General features: G+C 38.7%; 2 protein-coding genes across 5 annotated transcripts; one reads left to right on the forward strand and one right to left on the reverse strand.

Annotated features, from left to right (window-relative positions):
* Positions 1 to 203: 203 nt before the first annotated feature.
* Positions 204 to 13,696, reverse strand: RNF212 (ring finger protein 212). Its single transcript, XM_081940102.1, has 10 exons — positions 13,412 to 13,696; positions 10,708 to 10,769; positions 9,811 to 9,885; positions 8,301 to 8,357; positions 7,953 to 8,020; positions 6,373 to 6,418; positions 4,368 to 4,431; positions 3,092 to 3,161; positions 2,411 to 2,616; positions 204 to 350 (listed from the first exon to the last, which is right to left on the reverse strand). Exons 1-10 carry the CDS (start codon positions 13,521 to 13,523, stop codon positions 313 to 315), a joined length of 798 nt encoding a protein of 265 aa, XP_081796228.1. The 5' UTR covers positions 13,524 to 13,696; the 3' UTR covers positions 204 to 312.
* Positions 13,697 to 13,831: 135 nt separating this feature from the next.
* NANP (N-acetylneuraminic acid phosphatase) lies at positions 13,832 to 17,542 on the forward strand. 4 transcript variants are annotated; one of them, XM_081940104.1, is made up of 4 exons: positions 13,832 to 14,116; positions 14,199 to 14,323; positions 14,422 to 14,747; positions 16,782 to 17,542. In XM_081940104.1, the coding sequence occupies exons 3-4, from the start codon at positions 14,595 to 14,597 to the stop codon at positions 17,412 to 17,414; spliced, it is 786 nt and encodes a 261-aa protein (XP_081796230.1). In that variant the 5' UTR covers positions 13,832 to 14,116; positions 14,199 to 14,323; positions 14,422 to 14,594; the 3' UTR covers positions 17,415 to 17,542. The 4 variants fall into 4 exon arrangements, with proteins under 4 accessions (XP_081796230.1, XP_081796229.1, XP_081796231.1 ...); XM_081940103.1 differs by having other exon boundaries at positions 13,832 to 14,323; XM_081940105.1 differs by lacking the exon at positions 14,199 to 14,323.
* The last annotated feature ends 344 nt before the right edge of the window (positions 17,543 to 17,886 follow it).

Here is a 17,886-nt window from a genome sequence, read left to right on the forward strand (position 1 = left end):
AGAAAGCAATTCAAACATGCAAAATGAATCAATATAATCCCTTGGTGACTTGTATATGTGAGAGTGTCATATTGCTTCACAATGCAGTTCTGTATGAGTTGTTGATCAAAATGAAGTCACAAAGAACTCATAGTTATGGGGAAGGAAGATTACCCAGGGAAAAAAGTATAATAAATAGAAACAACAAAAAAGATTTATCTCAAATAGTGTTTAATCAAACCAGATCAAGTATTAGAATCCTAATGTACATTTCTATAAAAATAAATATAGAATAGATGAATTCTTCAGGTCAAATGGAGGTTGCAGGTAATTTTATTTTTGTAATGAGTGTCCAGGAAGATTAGTAGATCCTATAAAAGGAAAATTCAAACTAGAATCTTTATCTCTCAAATGAAATATTGAATTGTTATACAATACAATGCAATAGAAGAGTTAGAAGGGACCTTGGAGGTCTTCTAGTCCAACCCCCTGCCTAGGCAGGAAACCCTATACCATTTCAGACAGATGGCTATCCAACATCTTCTTAAAGACTTCCAGTATTGGGGCATTCATAACTTCTGGAGGCAAGCTGTTCCACTGATTAATTGTTCTAACTGTCAGAAAATTTCTCCTCAGTTCTAAGTTGCTTCTCTCCTTGATTAGTTTCCACCCATTGCTTCTTGTTCTGCCCTCAGGTGCTTTGGAGAATAGTTTGACTCCCTCTTCTTTGTGACAACCCCTGAGATATTGGAACACTGCTATCATGTCTCCCTTAGTCCTTCATTAAACTAGACAAAGCCAGTTCCTTCAACTGTTCCTTATATGTTTTAGCCTCCAGTCCCCTAATCATCTTTGTTGCTCTTCTCTGCACTTTCTAGAGTCTCCACATCTTTTTTATTTTGTGGCAACCAAAACTGAATGCAGTATTCCAAGTGTGGCCTTACCAAGGCATTATAAAGTGGTATTAACACTTCACGTGATCTTGATTCTATCCCTCTTTTTTATGCAGCCTAGAACTGTGTTGGCTTTTTTGGCAGCTGCTGCACACTGCTGGCTCATATTTAAATGGTTGTACACTAGGATTCCAAGATCTCTCTCACAGTTAATTGTAATCAAACTGCCTTGATACAGTAATGACAAAAACCAAATAAAAATGGCTGGCATTTAACTGCAAATGCTTAAAGAACCACATTGATCATAAAATCATTTAATTTAGAAAGATAGGCAAAGTATTAAAGCAGGACCATAGTTCAGCTATCATAAAATATGTTAACACTTCTTACAACCCATCAAAAGTTCTATATATCAGTCAAGCACAAAATAATGTGTGTATTTCTGTGAACCAGACTCTATGACAACCATATACTTCCAAGATCTTACATGATGTAATTATTTCTGTTTATATGAATAACTGATTTATAAAACAATCCTAACTGTTGAATGAAGACAAATATACATATGTGTCCCAGGATAATGTTGCAGGATGTAGAGGTTATACAAAGGTTATGTACAGACATGCGCAGCAAACTGCCATATCTTAGTAACTGATTACCTCAACTATCTATGAGCTCACCTAATTAGTAGAGTCAGGCACTACCAGCAACTGTTGTGTTATGTGAGATTTTACCCTGCCTGGGATGGTCTTAGAGATTGACAAGGAGAATGTACGAATAAGATGCTGTTGCTACCTATGTTCTTGCTTTGCTTCTTGAAACTATATAAAGGCCAAATAAACTCTGCGTAAGGCAGACAGACATATTGGACACCTGCTGTGATGGATTTCTGAGACCTACAACAGGATCTAATCTAGTCAGTCACTGGAATCAGAGGTTTGTTTTTCTAAACTTTTAGATTCATGCTGGAGCCCATCGTCAAGAAATTTCTCAATCTCCAGGAACAAACCTCTGGTATGGTGACTACCTCAGATTGGATCCTGCAATTTCATAGTTGTAAATCTTTATTATGTGGCAGCTTTGGTTCTTTTTTTTTTAACTTGGGTACATATCAATAAATATTACTTAGCATTTTGGTTGGTAAAGCAAAGCCATAAATATAAATTAGCTGCAGAAGCAGCAGGTGACTGCATTCAAGTTTGCATCTAGAGAACAAACATCATTGGCAGAACAGTTATTCCCCCATGTCCCCTCCTCCCAATCTGTTCCAAAAGATTAGAACACCTTTCAAAGCAGATTTGGAGGAAGTGTAATGGTTGCAGAATGAGGAGGAAAAGAATATTTCGCTGGACAACAAGGGCCATACATATAATACAATGCTGCTGAAGCCCAGATAAATATCCAGTATTTTTAATCAAAGACACCATTATTTGTCAATATCAGAAAGCATGACCATTGTCCCAAAGATTATATTTTACACAAAGCAGCGAGTTAATGTTGGCTAGGATTATTTCTCCTTTTTCATAGAATTCACTTACCTAAATGCTGCCTTTGTAAAAGGTTAACAAGAGTGATTGGGTGTTTTATCCCAGATGAGAGTGAAGATGCAGATGTGGACTGATAATGCTGAGTAGATTTCTGTCCAAATGTATTTGGGGTATGATTTCTACTGTTTTGTGATGATACAAATGGCGACTGCGATATGTAAGAATTCCCACTGTTGAGCATTTTTAATGGAGATGATCTAGTAATAAAATGACAGTGAAAGTCGAATACACATTTTGACTACAGTAGCAGTGGACTTTTCCCATTATTTCAAACTGAGTAACTGAGAAATGTTACTATTCAGGAAATGATAAAATAGATACAATGGGAAGAGTCCTGTTAGAAGATATAGTGATTCTAAAACATTGTTTCTTCTATGCAGCAGACTTACTGCTATAAATTTAAATAAGCCAAAAGAAAGATGCTAATAGTTGAAGAAAAGATTCTATTTAATTCAGTAATTGTATTTAATTCAGTATTTATAAAAGAAATAGGTAGAACTTGTTTTCATAAAACTTATTGCCTAAAATTTCACAGTATGCTAGTTCTGTCAAGAAATCTTAATAAACCAAAGCCAATTAAACCATCTGCTCTGGGCAGCAGAAATAAGCCTTAAACACCAAAATGAGAAAAAAAATAACCTTTTTTGAATCCCACTGCAAAGTTTATTTTACCTTATAGATCCTGCTGGGTTTCTTTGAAATGTCATTCCAGATAATTGAGAACTTCTGCATGTAACACTACCTATAAATAATATTCCAGATTCAATTATATTATATTTTATATACCGCAATCCATTTTCTGAAAATACATTTCTAGAAAAAACTGCAAACTTCAAAAATTATTTAGAATAAGTGCTTTAGATCTCATGTTAGCACAGACCTCTCCATAATCATTAAAGGAACTCATTCTTTCTTGAACCTCTATGTTTTATGGACTCCAATAATATCTTTTCAGTACCAAGATGTGATCTTCCAGGACACAGGGTCATAAAGTGCATGTACTGGATTCATTTAATAGATTTATACTGCTGGGCAACTCAAATAGTGTTATTTTGTGCAGCATACAATAGACAAACAAACAGTAAATCAAAACTCCTTCACATAACATTAAAACATACCCAATATATAAAATATAAAATGGTGACCAAACACAATAATGACAGCAATTTGAATTGGAATTGTCATGGCATATCACAAACCATGTTGCTTAGAGTCAGCAGTCCCAGTAGTCCCCAGATGCCATTGTTAAATGAGGACCACACAAATCATTAAGCAAGGACCTCACTGAACCACAATTTCCAATTTTCTGCTAGCTTTGCTATTAGCTTGTGGGAACCAGGAAGGGAATATCAGAAACTGCAATATGCAAACTGTAAATACAGAAATCAACTTATATCTGCTCTTTAACTTCTCTATCAAAATTAAGTTTCCTTTTTACGGCCAGATTTAATAACCCGGCCCTGGGACTCCTACATGGGAACTTAAATGAAGTTCCCATGGCTATTAAGATTTAGGTTTATATAGTCAAATTATTTTATTGTAACTTGAATATTTGGTTCCCCCGTTAGACTGGGACACAAATTTGATTCAACAATTTGGATAAATAACAATAGTATGCCCTGTTATATCATTTATATCATTCTATTTACTCACTGTTATATAATTTTTCATTCTATTTTCATTCTATTTACCGTATTGCTACATTTCATCTTAACTGTACTTTTTCTTTTTTTTAACCCTGATCATTAAACAAAATTAGTAATATCCATCCATCCATCCATCCATCCATCCATCCATCCATCCATCCATCCTTCCTTCCTTCCTTCCTTCCTTCACCAAATTACATGGAGCAGACAGAATATGCAATATATAGAAAACAACAATTGTTATGAAATGCTAAACCCAAACATAAGGTATATATTAACAAATAAACAATATTTACTCTTACCCATATGTCCATTTTGCGGTGGACTTATCAGTGATATCCTGGTTGGGCCAGCTACTGTTTCAGTCTATGTATAATTCAATACAATATATTATATTGTATATTTACAATATAATAAACAAAAAACATAGTATAAGTAATTATTTCATTTTATTAAGTATTTCTTGCTTCCTTGCTACTGAACCTAGGACTTTTAAATTTGTCAGAAAGGTACTGCTTTTTAAAGAATTATTACTAGGTTCTATTACTTAAAAGAAATTTTGGTTCAGCCTATGATAAATCACAAGAACAGAGCTGGATTTTTAATGGGCTCAACAATAAATTATTTCCTCCCTCTGCTATAAATATCTTCTAGCAAGAATCTGAAAGTCTAAACATTTTGTATGCTGCATGTCTCCTAGTTGGTGGACTGCAGACAACAAAATATAGGCTTGCAAGGTACTTTCTCTATACTGCTAAAACCTAAAACTGTATGTGAAAGCCTCAACTGACTAAAGCCTTGAGAGTTGGAAAAATTAGTATCACTGGATCCATCTGATGATGTCCTTGACATATGGAAGATTACAAATTAGAAAGTAAGAGAAGCAGGGGGGGAGGAAGTCAGTGCATGTGCGATTTTGTATACAAGTAGACTTTGACTTATGACCACAATTGAGCCCAACATTTGCTAAGTGAGACTGTTGTTAAATGAATTTTGCCTCATTTTACTATCTTTCTTCCCATAGCCGTTAAATGAATCTTAACGGCTGTAACTGAATCTGGCTTCCCTATTGACTTTGCTTGTCAGAAGGTTGCAAAAGGGGATCACCCGACTGTCATAAATATGAATCAGTTGCCAAATGTCTGAAGTTTGATCATGTGACCATGGGGATGCCGCAATGGTAATAAGTGTGAAAACCAGTCATAGGTCTCTTTTTTCAGTGATTCTGTAACTTTAAATGGTCCCTAAATGAACTGTTTTAAGACAAGGACTACCTGTACAGACAATGAGGGGAAGACTGAAAAAATCATGATCAGTATCTGAACTATTCTGGAAGCCCATTATTCCAGAGATATCCAGCAAAAGCTGGATCCTTCCAATTCAGTCTGCTAAACAAAGATCAGTTAAATAAACTTTAATTACACTTTTTCTCCTTCTTATCTCGAGCCTCTGTTTCTTTGGCTTACCCTTACAACTTTTCTGTATTTTGTTCAATACTGTTTACCCTCAAACAAGATAGCATATGTATATAGTACATACATATGTCAAAGGCTATCAGCTGAAACTTTTCCAGTTTGCAGATAGAAACAGGAAACCATTACTTGCAAGTTTCTTTCCTTGAAATCGTTTAATGTAGGCAATTTTTTAAACTAAATATGAGTGAACAGCTCAGAATGAACAATACACTCCAGTAGTGGGCTGCAGGTGATACGCCCCGGTACATGCATACCGGAGCCAGCCCGGAGCACCATATACCGCTCTGGTATTGTGCTCCGGAGGGCCCACCCGCCCATCCTAACTCCTTACCAGAGTTTAAAGGCTTTTGCACTTCTGCGCAGGTGCATGGCACGTACAGCACCTGCGCAATGCTCCACGGAGCAGCTGGAGCGTCACAGAGACGCTTGAACACATATGCACGCTGCGCGCGTCCATGAGGATGCTGCCGGCCCCGTACCAACCGTACCGGTTGGAACGGGATTTGCCACCCACCACTGATACACTCACTTCAATTGCAGCAGTTGCCAAATACTAGTTTTCTAGTTAAATTCAAGCAACAGATTATAGACAAAAATAAAATGCAATAGCTGTCAATTTTACAGTCCCATCTTATACTTCATATGTAATTTGAGCATCATTGCTTTTCAAACAATTAGTGATCACCTCAGCATGTATGCCTTTAAGAAGTAAAGAAAGGAAGTATCCTAAATAACAGAGAATATTTTCCACAAAGCTCATCTAGCATTTAACAGTAGAATGATAAATGGAACTATTTGTATCTTGATATATAAAGAAAAAGAAAAAACTTACTTTCCTTACTGAAGGTGGCATTTCTACTTCCTTTGATGAATTTCGACTGATAAAATATGTTGAATATTTAAATAATTGAATAAGGTAAAAATATTAAGCTTGGGTCAAATATTTAAGGTTTTTTTTAAGTTTATATGTTATAAATATTATATACACACATACATACATACCAATTTTAAATTTCAAATAATGGAATAATTGAAGCATGACAATATAAGGCAGTGCTTCTCAATTATTTTCTGTCATGCCCCCCCTAGGAAGAAGAAAACATTTCGCGCCCCCCCCCCCCGCGACTGTAAATAGTATCATTTGTCTAGTATCATAGCACACCGGTCTTTCCTCGTCTCCCACCGTAGTCACATGCTTTCTTTCCTCTTTCCCTCTTACTTGTCTATCCTTCCTTCCACCCTCCCTTCCTCCTTCCCTTCCTTCCTGCCTCCCTTCCAGTTCCCTCCTTCCTCTTTCCCCCTGCCTGCCTGCCTTCTTTCCCTCCTGCTTATCTATGCTTCCTTCCTTCCTTGCACCTCCCTCCCTTCTGCCTGCCTGCCTTCTTTCCTCTTTCCCTATCCTCCTATCCTTCCTTTCTCCCTCCCACCTTCCCTGCCTCCCTTCCAGTTCCCTCCTTCCTCTTTCCTCCTGCCTGCCTGCCTTCTTTCCCTCCTGCTTATCTATGCTTCCTTCCTTCCTTGCACCTCCCTCCCTTCTGCCTGTCTGCCTTCTTTCCTCTTTCCCTATCCTCCTATCCTTCCTTTCTCCCTCCCTCCTTCCCTGCCTCCCTTCCAGTTCCATTCTTCCCTCCTTCCTTCTGCCTCCTTCCTGCCTGCTTGCCTTCTTTCCTCTTTCCCTCCGGCGTGTCTGCTTTTCTTTCCTTCCTTCCACCTCCCTTCTGCCCTCCTGCTTTCTTTCCCTCTTGCTTGTCTATCCTTACTCCCTCCTCCCCTCCTCCCCTCCCTCCCTGCCAGCAGCTCCTCCAGCATCCCAGCTGGAAGCAGCAGCACAACAGTCGCCGTTACCAGGGGCGAAGGGGTGGCGGTGGCAAGATCGGGCGACCGCCGCCCCTTTGTCCCTTCCCCAACAGCGGCTGTTGCGCTTCCGCTTCCAGACGGAATGCTGGCGGTGGAGCTGCTGGCGGGGAGGCGAGCTACGCGGTGGCGAAGACGGGTGGTCCCATGCTTCCCTCCCTCCCACCCCCGCCCGAGCAGGCTTCTTGCACAGCTCCAGCCCGCGGCTCCAATGAAAATCCACAGTCCGAAGTGCTGCCACTTCCAGGCGGGATATATTATGCCTCGCCCACGCCTTCGCCGCCGTTGCACCCAGATGGAAAGGAAGCCTTCGCGCCCCCCTTTACGGAGCCTCGCGCCCCCCCAGGGGGGCGCGCCCCACTATTTGAGAACCGCTGATATAAGGCAACATGCTATTTTTCCTAATCATGATTTTTCCTAATATCTAGGTGTATGCTTTCAAGTAAAAGTTACTATTCATGGAAAATAAATTATTATAATGGATTATGCTTATTTGAAAATATAAAATGTCTTTGAAACTATTCAAAATTCAATGATATTAATAATTTAAATACTCACTGTTGCAACTGTTGTATATGCTGAATTTGTTGTGATGCTCTCTTAAGATATGCTTCCAGTTTTGCAATCTGAATGGAATAATCTATTTTAGTAATTTAAATTCTGTATTATTTCTTGTCATTTATAAAACTCAGTTGTTTAATAGTCAACAGTTGTTTAATGGAAATATTCCAGACTAAGAAATCACTACTCAGTCAAAATATTTTAACTGCTAGATAAGGTACCAAAAAGCTTAGTACAGTACATTACTTGATCCATTATATTTTATTTATACATATCACACCAAGAATGAGACTTCATCAAGATTCAGTATACTACAGTATTCAATTCAACATGAATCCAAAGTACCTTTTCTTTGTAATGTGTTAATAGACATCTTCTGTGTTTTTCCTGAAACTGGGCAATCTAACAATTAAGAAAACACAGAAACAATTATCAGTATTGTTAAACAGTGTTAAAATATTTATAAGAAGGCAATACAAATCTAACCGAAATTAAATATCTACGTCTATATTTAACTCCTAAGCACCATATTGATGTGGGGAGTGCAGCAAACATGAAAGATTACTTTTTCGTCAAACTTTCAGAAATGTTTCATCCTAAACTGCATACCATGTACAAACATGATATTTTACCAACATGAATGTAATGAACTGATCATCTGTAGTCAAAATGGATACTCAAAGTACACATTATGCTAAGTTATTGTATTATTGCATAAACCATATTTCTAATTCATATATGCTAAGCCACAATATACTGAACAATTTACATGTTAAGTTAAAACCACATTAAGTCTTAGTATAAAATGTGAGTTTAGCCAGAATGCAAACAGTCCTAAAAACATGAAATGCCATAAAAGTTTGGTGTAAGTGCTTTATTTCTCATGAAAAAAGAAAAAAAAACCCTCAAGGCTCCTTAAGTAATTTCTGAAGGAATGTGGCTCCACACCATTTCTTCCCTCCACTCCCTTTGATGGGAACTTCTTAATCTGTAGACACATTTCAGCATGAATAATAAATAATGAATTCTGTTTTTTTTTATTACTACAATATAATCCTTATATGCAAATGATGTTGTTTTAACAAGGGGTTTATCTTTTTTTTTTAAGGTCTTTCTTCTTTTTAAGGCCACAGCACTACTTGCAAGCATGGAAAACAATGTTCAACTAATTTTCCTTACCACTGGTCACAGCTAAACCATATTTCATCTTGGATCACCTAATTCCCTGATTTTCTGAAAACCTTTACTTGTGGCACAATCCAATTTTTGCTGAAGGAATTCTGACTACTAAGAGTGACTGCAGCCAGGAAATTCTTACTATGTATGTTATAATTTCATATTTTGCGAGATATTGTATATTTAATCCTACAATTTTATAGTTTTATTACATTTAAGCATTACATAGAATGGATAAAACATGCCTAGATTTTCATTTATATTCAATACTACATATCAAAATTATATTTTATCTTCCATTAGTGTTACATGAAAGGTCGTAACTAATTGATGCAACTTAATCTTATTACAAACTAATACTAAATCCAATTTCTTGCTGGTAGTCAGTTTAGTCATAAAGATTATAATGTAGCACCATGGTACCGAAACCATGCAAACTCATAGTGAACTCACAGAGAATCACAGAATATTTTAAATGTTTTAGGGAAACATACAGAACAGTCAGACATACATTAAGCTCTGCGATTTCATTGTGGTATCCCACCTTGGGAACCACAAGGTATTGTGGAAAAAATTATTGAGAAATTAAGGACACCATGAACCAGCAAAGTTTGGGAATTTCTGATCTAGCATACAGTATTCATAATGAAAAATATTCAAAATAATTCAGATAACTCACTTGTGTGATTTCTTTGGAATATTTTCTGCATAACCCATCTAATCCCATAAAGAGTGACTGGATATCTGAATTCACCTGTACCAAATAAATACATAAAACTCAAGTATTTAAATGTTAAAAAATAAGCAACTCTGCTAAGTAATAGAAATACTAATTTCTTTAGAGAAATATTTATGAAGTTACTGAAAGGTTATTTATAGGTCTAGTGTGCATCACGCAAAAAGAAAATATTCCAAGTCAAGGTACTAAAGGAGACTATCAAAAATATCACTATATTTACATATTTGGCTACAGCTCCATAATCAGAAGAATACACTTATCTAAAATGCTGTACCATTGGCATCAATACTTAGTCTGTTTTCCTTCTAGGAATTCAAAGCCATGTGCATAGCATTCCTTCTCCAAATCATGAAGATTAAAACTATTAATGTAATGAAATTAAATGTTGTTATATTAGGTTACATTGCATTACGTTATGTTATAATAGAAACCTGCAAGTCTGATGGTATTTTTCTTTCCTTCCCTCTTGTAGCCCAATTGGACAGGAAAGGGGTCAACCTGATTCTCTTCTTAATACTTCTTCCCAGCATTTAAGGAATGCTTCTGTCTTTTCATTTACATGAAGATTTCTGGATACCTCTCTGGCTAGCTACTCCATGTAAAGTAGTTTGGTCTGAGGGAGAGTGACAGGATCCAAATCATTCAACAAAAGCTTCTATAATTAAAAGTGGTCTTGAAGTGGTTCCTATCTAGTACAATACCTTAATCATTATTGCATATTACATGATAGGTATTTCTGTAATGTCTATGAAAATATACATTACTTTATACATTACAATACCTAAATCATTTTGCAATTACTGAATGAAACGTAGTTATTTGTAACTTTTTCTGTACCTTTTTTGAAAGGATTATTGTACGACACGGAACTCTGCAAATCATGCATTCATCTTTTTTACCTATAAAATCAACATAAATGCATGCTGTACTATATATTAGTTTATTGACAAATAAATTGTAACATCTAATAAATTACATTCTGTATTGTGTCATTCATAATTATGACTTGGAATTATATTAGCTTTTTTTTAAAAAAAGCAGCATATTCATCATGCTTTTTTAAAACATAATTGCAATACAGATGTTTAGACAAGGCCTTAATAATTATATGAAAATTTCTTAAGCAAAATATTCGGATTTGACCAGAAATGGGCCTTTCCCAGTAATGCAAGGACTACTTCAACTGTGTCATTAGAAGGTGTGTACCTCAAGGTTGAACTGTAGACTTCCTGGTGCTTTCTGAGCTAGCTGTTTGTTTGCAGATTTTTGATTACCCAACTAGGTAACATCAATGTGAATTGCATTGATGATGCAATCTAGTTGGGTAATAAAACATCCGCAAACAAACCAAGCTCAGACAGCAATTAAGAATTCCATGTTTCAATTAGCTTTTCTAAACTAATTTTCGCCCACTGTTTCTACCCATCCAGTAAAAATGAACAATATGCCCCAGATCTCATCTTTAAACCAGTGTCATCTTATGAGACCCAAGTACTCTGTCGCAATAGATCCAGTACATTATGCAAAAACTTAGCCTTGGCAAACTGAGTTGTTGTAGTCCTGCTGATCTTCAAGTCTGTAAAAACCTAGCTCATTCCCCAGGTATTGGGTTAGAAAACACATTTGTGAATGTTTTATTAATAAGTTGGATGATTTAAAAAGAAATGTGACCAAATGTGAAGCTGCTGGCTTTTATTTATGGGACTTTATATCACTTCAGTCACAATGAATTCTTAAGGTTACAGTTGAAAAATATCCAAGATAAAAATCAGTAATATAAAAGCAAAGCAACAGTCATTTCATTATATCATTATTACAATAATAAGACAATGTCAGCCTCATTCACCATTCATTCACAGCACTCTATCACTTCTTAATGGTATAGCTTTGGACAGACCTTGAGAAAAATACAGATTAGCAAGATTCTGGAATATTGAAAGAGCAAAGGTCACTGTTGCCTCCCGGGATAAACTATTCTATAGGGGGAATACTCCATGAAATGCCCCTTTTTGTCAGACGTTTCTGTATGTGGGAAGCTTCAGCCAGGCCCCTTGTTTATCTGCACCAAATAGACCAATCCACTTGGAATTGTCTTGAAAATATCTGGATCTCAACCCACTTTTATATTTATATATAAAAACATTTGAGTTTATTCTGTACATTATTATTCTTGGTGCCAACTATTAACAGGTAAGGTAATTTAAAATTCTCTGATAATACTCCAGGTGATGAAAAAGGCACCATTCTAAACAATAAATACCAAAATAGGAAATCTGGAACCCTTTCCACTAGATGATGAGCAAAAGCACAAAATTGATGTAGAACCTGGCAGCAGTGTTTTTTCAAGCATCTATCTGCCCCAGAATTTCTGGTTTGCCAGGATTTTGTTTAGGCTGAAATTGGGATTTTTTAGTCCTTTTTTGCCTCTGTGCATCAATATTCTTTATTCAAACATAAGAAGTCTATGATTTGGATGAGGGGATTCAACTTTCATTTTATAGGAACACTGGGGCAAAATTAGCACATTTCCAATTTTAAAATTTCAGGACCATGTCCTTTGGTAATTTACACTATTGAGAAAATCTGAATAAGAGCAAGAGAACATCTTAAGTCAGTGATGGGGAGCCTTTTTGGCACTGAGTGCTGAAAAGGAAGTGAGCAGCACAGATGCCTGTGCGTTGCACACTTATTATCCGGAAGAGGAGCAGCCCAGGGGGCATGCACACCCCGGGAAATGAACTTCCGGTTTCCAGTCATTCATGAGCATCAGCTTGTCTTCATTTCTGGCACTACCAAACACGCAAAGTTCAGCTGATCATCATGCTGCATGTGTGCCACAAACCTAGAAGAGGAACAGGCGATGCCACACATGCCAGGCAACATGGCTCCACATGCCACTTCAGGCACACGTGCCATAGGTTCGCTATCACTGCCCTAAATGCTAACTAATCTTCTGTCTCTTATAAATTACTATTCTTGATTTTGAACTACAGTTACCAGGAATCAATCACTGTCCTAAGTGTTAACTAATCTTCTGCCTCTTATACTATTCTTGATTTTGAACTAGTTACCAGGAATCAATATCAACACTAGATGTAAGCTAACTTTTTCAAACTTAATATGCACCTAACCTTAGATATCCTAATATATGTGTGTTTAAAACATTTATGTTGCTGTCCATCTTATATCCAACTCTGAGGGCTCCAGATCAAAAAGTAAAACAATATCATTAACGAAATTTTAAAAAAATCTTATTAAAGCTATAAATATGTTTGAATAGTAATTTGAAGAGCGCCACCCGAGTTATGGTCAGAAATGCCCTCAAGACAATTTAATGACTTGATTCACCTATTGCCATACGTAGCTTAATCAAGCAGTTTAATAAACCGCAGTTAACCAGGTTCAACCCAAGGAATCATAGTACCATGGCTTAACGCCTTAACCCAATGTGTGAACCCAGCCAATGGGAAGAGCAGGCTCCAGTGAATATCACTTGGCTAGCAACAGGCTACCAGGTCCTGCCACCCCTGGGGCAGGTTACCTTTCTGGAGACACTGCCCACAGATAACATGGCCGCAGTTGGTCAGGCTGAAATTTAGAGCGGCTCCTCGGGGCTTCTGGAAGCATACATTGCAGAATATCAGACAAGCCATTATCAGACCAAGATATATATTAAATATCTTTTTCTCTTGCTCTGGCTACAATCAGGCACCTGGGCCTCAGGAATACACTTAATGCTGCCGCCCCGTCGGACTCAAGTGACCACCAGCCACTGATCCGCAGCTCAAAACATAGCGCCCCCCCCCCCGCGAGGGCGACCGAGAGAGGGAACCTGAGGGAGGCGGAGGCCGTGTTCGCCAGGGCCGCGCACGCGCTCTTCTCCTCCACCAAGAGATCGGGGAGGGGGGAAGTGGGCGGAGAGAATGCCGATTCCAATTCACGTTCTGTTTAGCCCCTCCCCCTCCCGGTCTCTAGCGAGAAAAGGCTACGCGTACACTACGTAAAAACCGGAGCGTGCCAAACTCTTTTGCTGGCCTTTTCAGTTCCGGGATGAGGATTTTACAACGTTGAACGCGGTATAGGGTGGCCGCTATCCGAAGAAACGAATGGGAAAGATGTAATGCTTTGATTGTTTTAACGAAAAGGGTGTTCAATGCGGCGCAGACGAGCTCGGTGATTCCGCAGACGTATTTATTTACTTTTCTAGGCAGTGGTTTCGAAGGACGCGGCTGGCCGATGTTTTCTGGTGAGATTTTTTTTTCCAGCTTCCCATTTTAATCATTAATCCTGGTGGCCTTCCGTTGATTGATCAGTGACAATTAATATAGGAGGTTCGTATCGGCAAAGAAAACTCTCTTGGGCCCCTTTGCCTTGCATGAGCAAACGACTGAAAACTCCAAGCATCGGCACGTTCATGTGAAATCAGAACTCAAAAAAGGAGCAAGTCCTGAATGTATGAATGAATGAAACAGGTGTAGGGGAGAGGGACACCAGAAAGCGATGTGTCAAAGGCAAAAACTAACTACGAGCTTTCTCTCTTGGTTTTCACAGGCGTCCCCAAATTAGCGGGAAGAGGGGGGAAAAACAACCTGACATACATAAGTGAGCGTGCACGAAGGAGTGTGCAAATCTAATGCACGGCGGAACATGCCACGGCGACAGCCACGGAGGTCCGGTTGAACTCGGATGTCGCTTTCTCGTTTCTACGCCAACCAAGCGAGCAAATGAGCCAATCAGCCTCGGAGCTTACAGATGGGGATCTGGCGGGCGCCGGGCAAAGCCGCCGCTATGGGCTGCACGAGATCAAAGCTCTTTTCTTTGACTTGGACAACACTTTGATCGACACTGCCTTTGCAAGCAGGGCAGCCATTGCAGAGGTACTTGCCATTCGCACGTCTTCCTTCCTCCCTTACACGAGGAAGGGAAACACATAAGTAGCGGCTGGAAGAGGCTGATTAGGTCACACTGCGTTTATTTTAGCTCTTGAAAGCCCTTTGAATTTAAATCGCGGCTCCCCGTCTCATTCTGGTGCATCAGCAGAACGAAAGTGTTCCACATGCTTTGCTATCTTTTGGAAATGGGACATGCTGTAGTTCAAGCTTCACATTAATACAATAATACAATAGCAGAGTTGGAAGGGACCTTGGAGGTCTTCTAGTCCAACCCCCTGCCTAGGCAGGAAACCCTATACCGTTTCAGACAAATGGCTATCCAACATCTTCTTAAAGACATTGATTATGGTCTTTTCCTCGTCAAGTTAACTTCCCATGCAGGGAAAATTGAACATTTTCAATAGCACCAGCTGAAGAAACCCACTTGAATGTGTGAGCTTAACCATTAAAAAAAACTTTTCTGTGGCTACAGGTGTCTACAGTGGGAGGGAAGCTCTTTACAATATATAGCAGGCCTCCAAGTTAATACTGTACCTGACTGGGAGACTTAGATTAATTTAATCCTGCTGCTTCATGGAACTCACACACATACTTACAGCTGGTAACATTTTTGAAACGTATTTTCCACATTTCCACAATATGTGTTTTTTTTAATGTAACTTTAGTACTCTCCTGGAGAAAGAATCTTAAAGCCGAGCCCTCCATGCCCCCCTCTCCCCCTCCCTCCCTCCCATAAGCAGTTTTCTACACATGGGGTATGTTTTTGTGAAACTCATTTATGATCTATGAGAGAAAATACAATTAGAATTCTAATTGTTTATTAGCTTTACTGACATTTTTCCAAAATACATTTGTACAAGTATTATTCTGTATAGAAATAATGTATATTGTTTAAAATTTATATTTGTACTTATTAGTTTGTCAAACATGTACAAGATAGCAGGTATAAATATAAACATGGATATGAACAAAAGAAATGAATACAAATAGATGGGGACAGAAGGACAGGGATGTTAGGCATGCTGGTGCACTTATACATTCATACAAATGTATGAAACCACAACATTTTATTTTCCTCTATTTTTTCTGCAATTTATTCATCACTCTATAACAGCGATGGTGAACCTTTTTTGGCTTGCGTGCCATAAGTGGGGGGAGCGCAGGGGGGTAGTGTGCAGGCGTGCTGCACCCATAATGCAATGCGTGACCCCTCCAGTGCACATGTGCGCACTAAAGGCGCTCCACTCCATTTTTTGCATCCTTTTTTTGCCCTCCCCAGGCTCCAGAGGCTTTATAGGAGCCTGGGGAGGGCGAAAACAGCCTCCCCCACCCTCCGGAGGCCTGAAGGTTCCCTGAAGCCTCCGGAGCAGTCAAAACGACCCTCCGAGCAAACCGGAAGTCTGTTCATTAACTTCCGGTTTGCCCGTAGGGCCGGTTTTTTGCGCTCCGGAGGCTTCAGGGAAGCTCATGAAGCATCCGGAGGGCCTCCGGGGGGGGGGGAGGCTCTTTTCACCCTCCCCAGGCTACTATAAAGGCTCTGGAGCCTGGGGAGGGCGAAAAATGGCTTTAAAAAAGGGTGAACTCAGCTGGCCAGCACGCGCATGCATGCTGGCCAGCTCACAGGGCAGCGCCTCGCGTGCCCTGACAAATGGCTCCGCATGCCACCTGTAGCACGCGTGCCATAGGTTCGCCATCACTGATCTATAATAATAACAATTCATTGCTAAACAATATGTCAAAGAGAGAACGTTGAACACTGACATTTGACTCTACAGCAATGTCTCCCAACCTTAGCAACTTCTAGCTGGGAAATCTATAAACTGAACTCCACATGTGTAAGAAACAGTCAAGCCTTGGGAACACTGCTCTAACTTTATTAAATTACAATTTCCAAACTCCCTATCCAGTATGCATGTATGTTGGCTAGGAATTCTGGAAGTTAGATTCCAACACTTCTGGAAGGCATCAGAAGTAAACTTCAGCCAATTTTACATTGTTTTTATTTCTCTGTTTTCATAGGTAATCAGAATTTTACAATATGAGTATCACTACACTGAAAGAGAAGCTGACATGGTGTGTGAGAAGTTTCAAGCCAAGCTGTCCAAAGAGTGCTTTGATCCATCTAAAATATCCATTACTAATCTAAGGATCCAACATTGGGAAGGAGCTATACAAGAAGTAAAGGGAGGAACAGCCAATCAGAAGCTGGCTAGAGAATGTTATTTTCTTTGGAAGACTACCCGCCTGGAGCACTTGACTTTGACAAAGGAAACACGCAAGATCCTCAGGGACCTCAAAAAAGTTGCTCCTTTGCTTCTGCTAACAAATGGAGACACTGAGACACAAAGAGAAAAGATCGAAGCTTGTGCCTGTCAGGAATTCTTTGATGCAATTGTTGTAGGGGGAGAGCAGAAAGAAGAGAAACCATCGCCATCCATTTTCCTTCACTGTTGTGAACTTCTAGGAGTCCAGGCTGAGGACTGTGTGATGATTGGAGACTCTTTAGACACAGACATCCAAGGAGGGTTGAATGCAGGTTTAAAGGCAACCGTTTGGATAAATAAAACTGGAATAGTTCCCAAGGAAACATCTCCTGTTCCTCACTATACTATTTCTTCTCTTCTTGACCTCCCTGGACTTTTAGTACAATAGCATTTTGAAATGAATCAGGTGGCAGATAATGTACATGACAGTCTCACCAAGTAATTTAAGAGTTTAGCCTCTTAAGTTTACAGTTAAAGGGCATTTCTATCTATAAAGTTTACATTGATTTACTTAAAGTGCTCTGTTCCATCTTTTTCTTAAAAAGTACATTCTTGTCTTTTATATGCTGTTCATGTTATGCCAAAGTGGGGACTGTACAGAGGACTGTAAAGAAGAGGCCATTTTTTGCTGCTTCAAACCAGAATCTTGCAAACTCACAAAATTCTCACAGGAGTCCAGCAATATCATTTTATTTGTTATGGGAGGGGATCAGGATATCTAAGACAAGAAATTAGAAACTGAAACAGAGTTGTAGTTTCTGTCTTAAAATAACACCCACTCAACCACCTTCTGTAATTATAACAAAAATAAATATATTTCTTGGTTACTGCTATTCAAAGAAAGCAAATAATCTGACAAT

Source organism: Natrix helvetica (genome assembly GCF_964273705.1).
Source record: "Natrix helvetica genome assembly, chromosome: 2".
Taxonomy (NCBI): Eukaryota; Metazoa; Chordata; class Lepidosauria; order Squamata; family Natricidae; genus Natrix; species Natrix helvetica.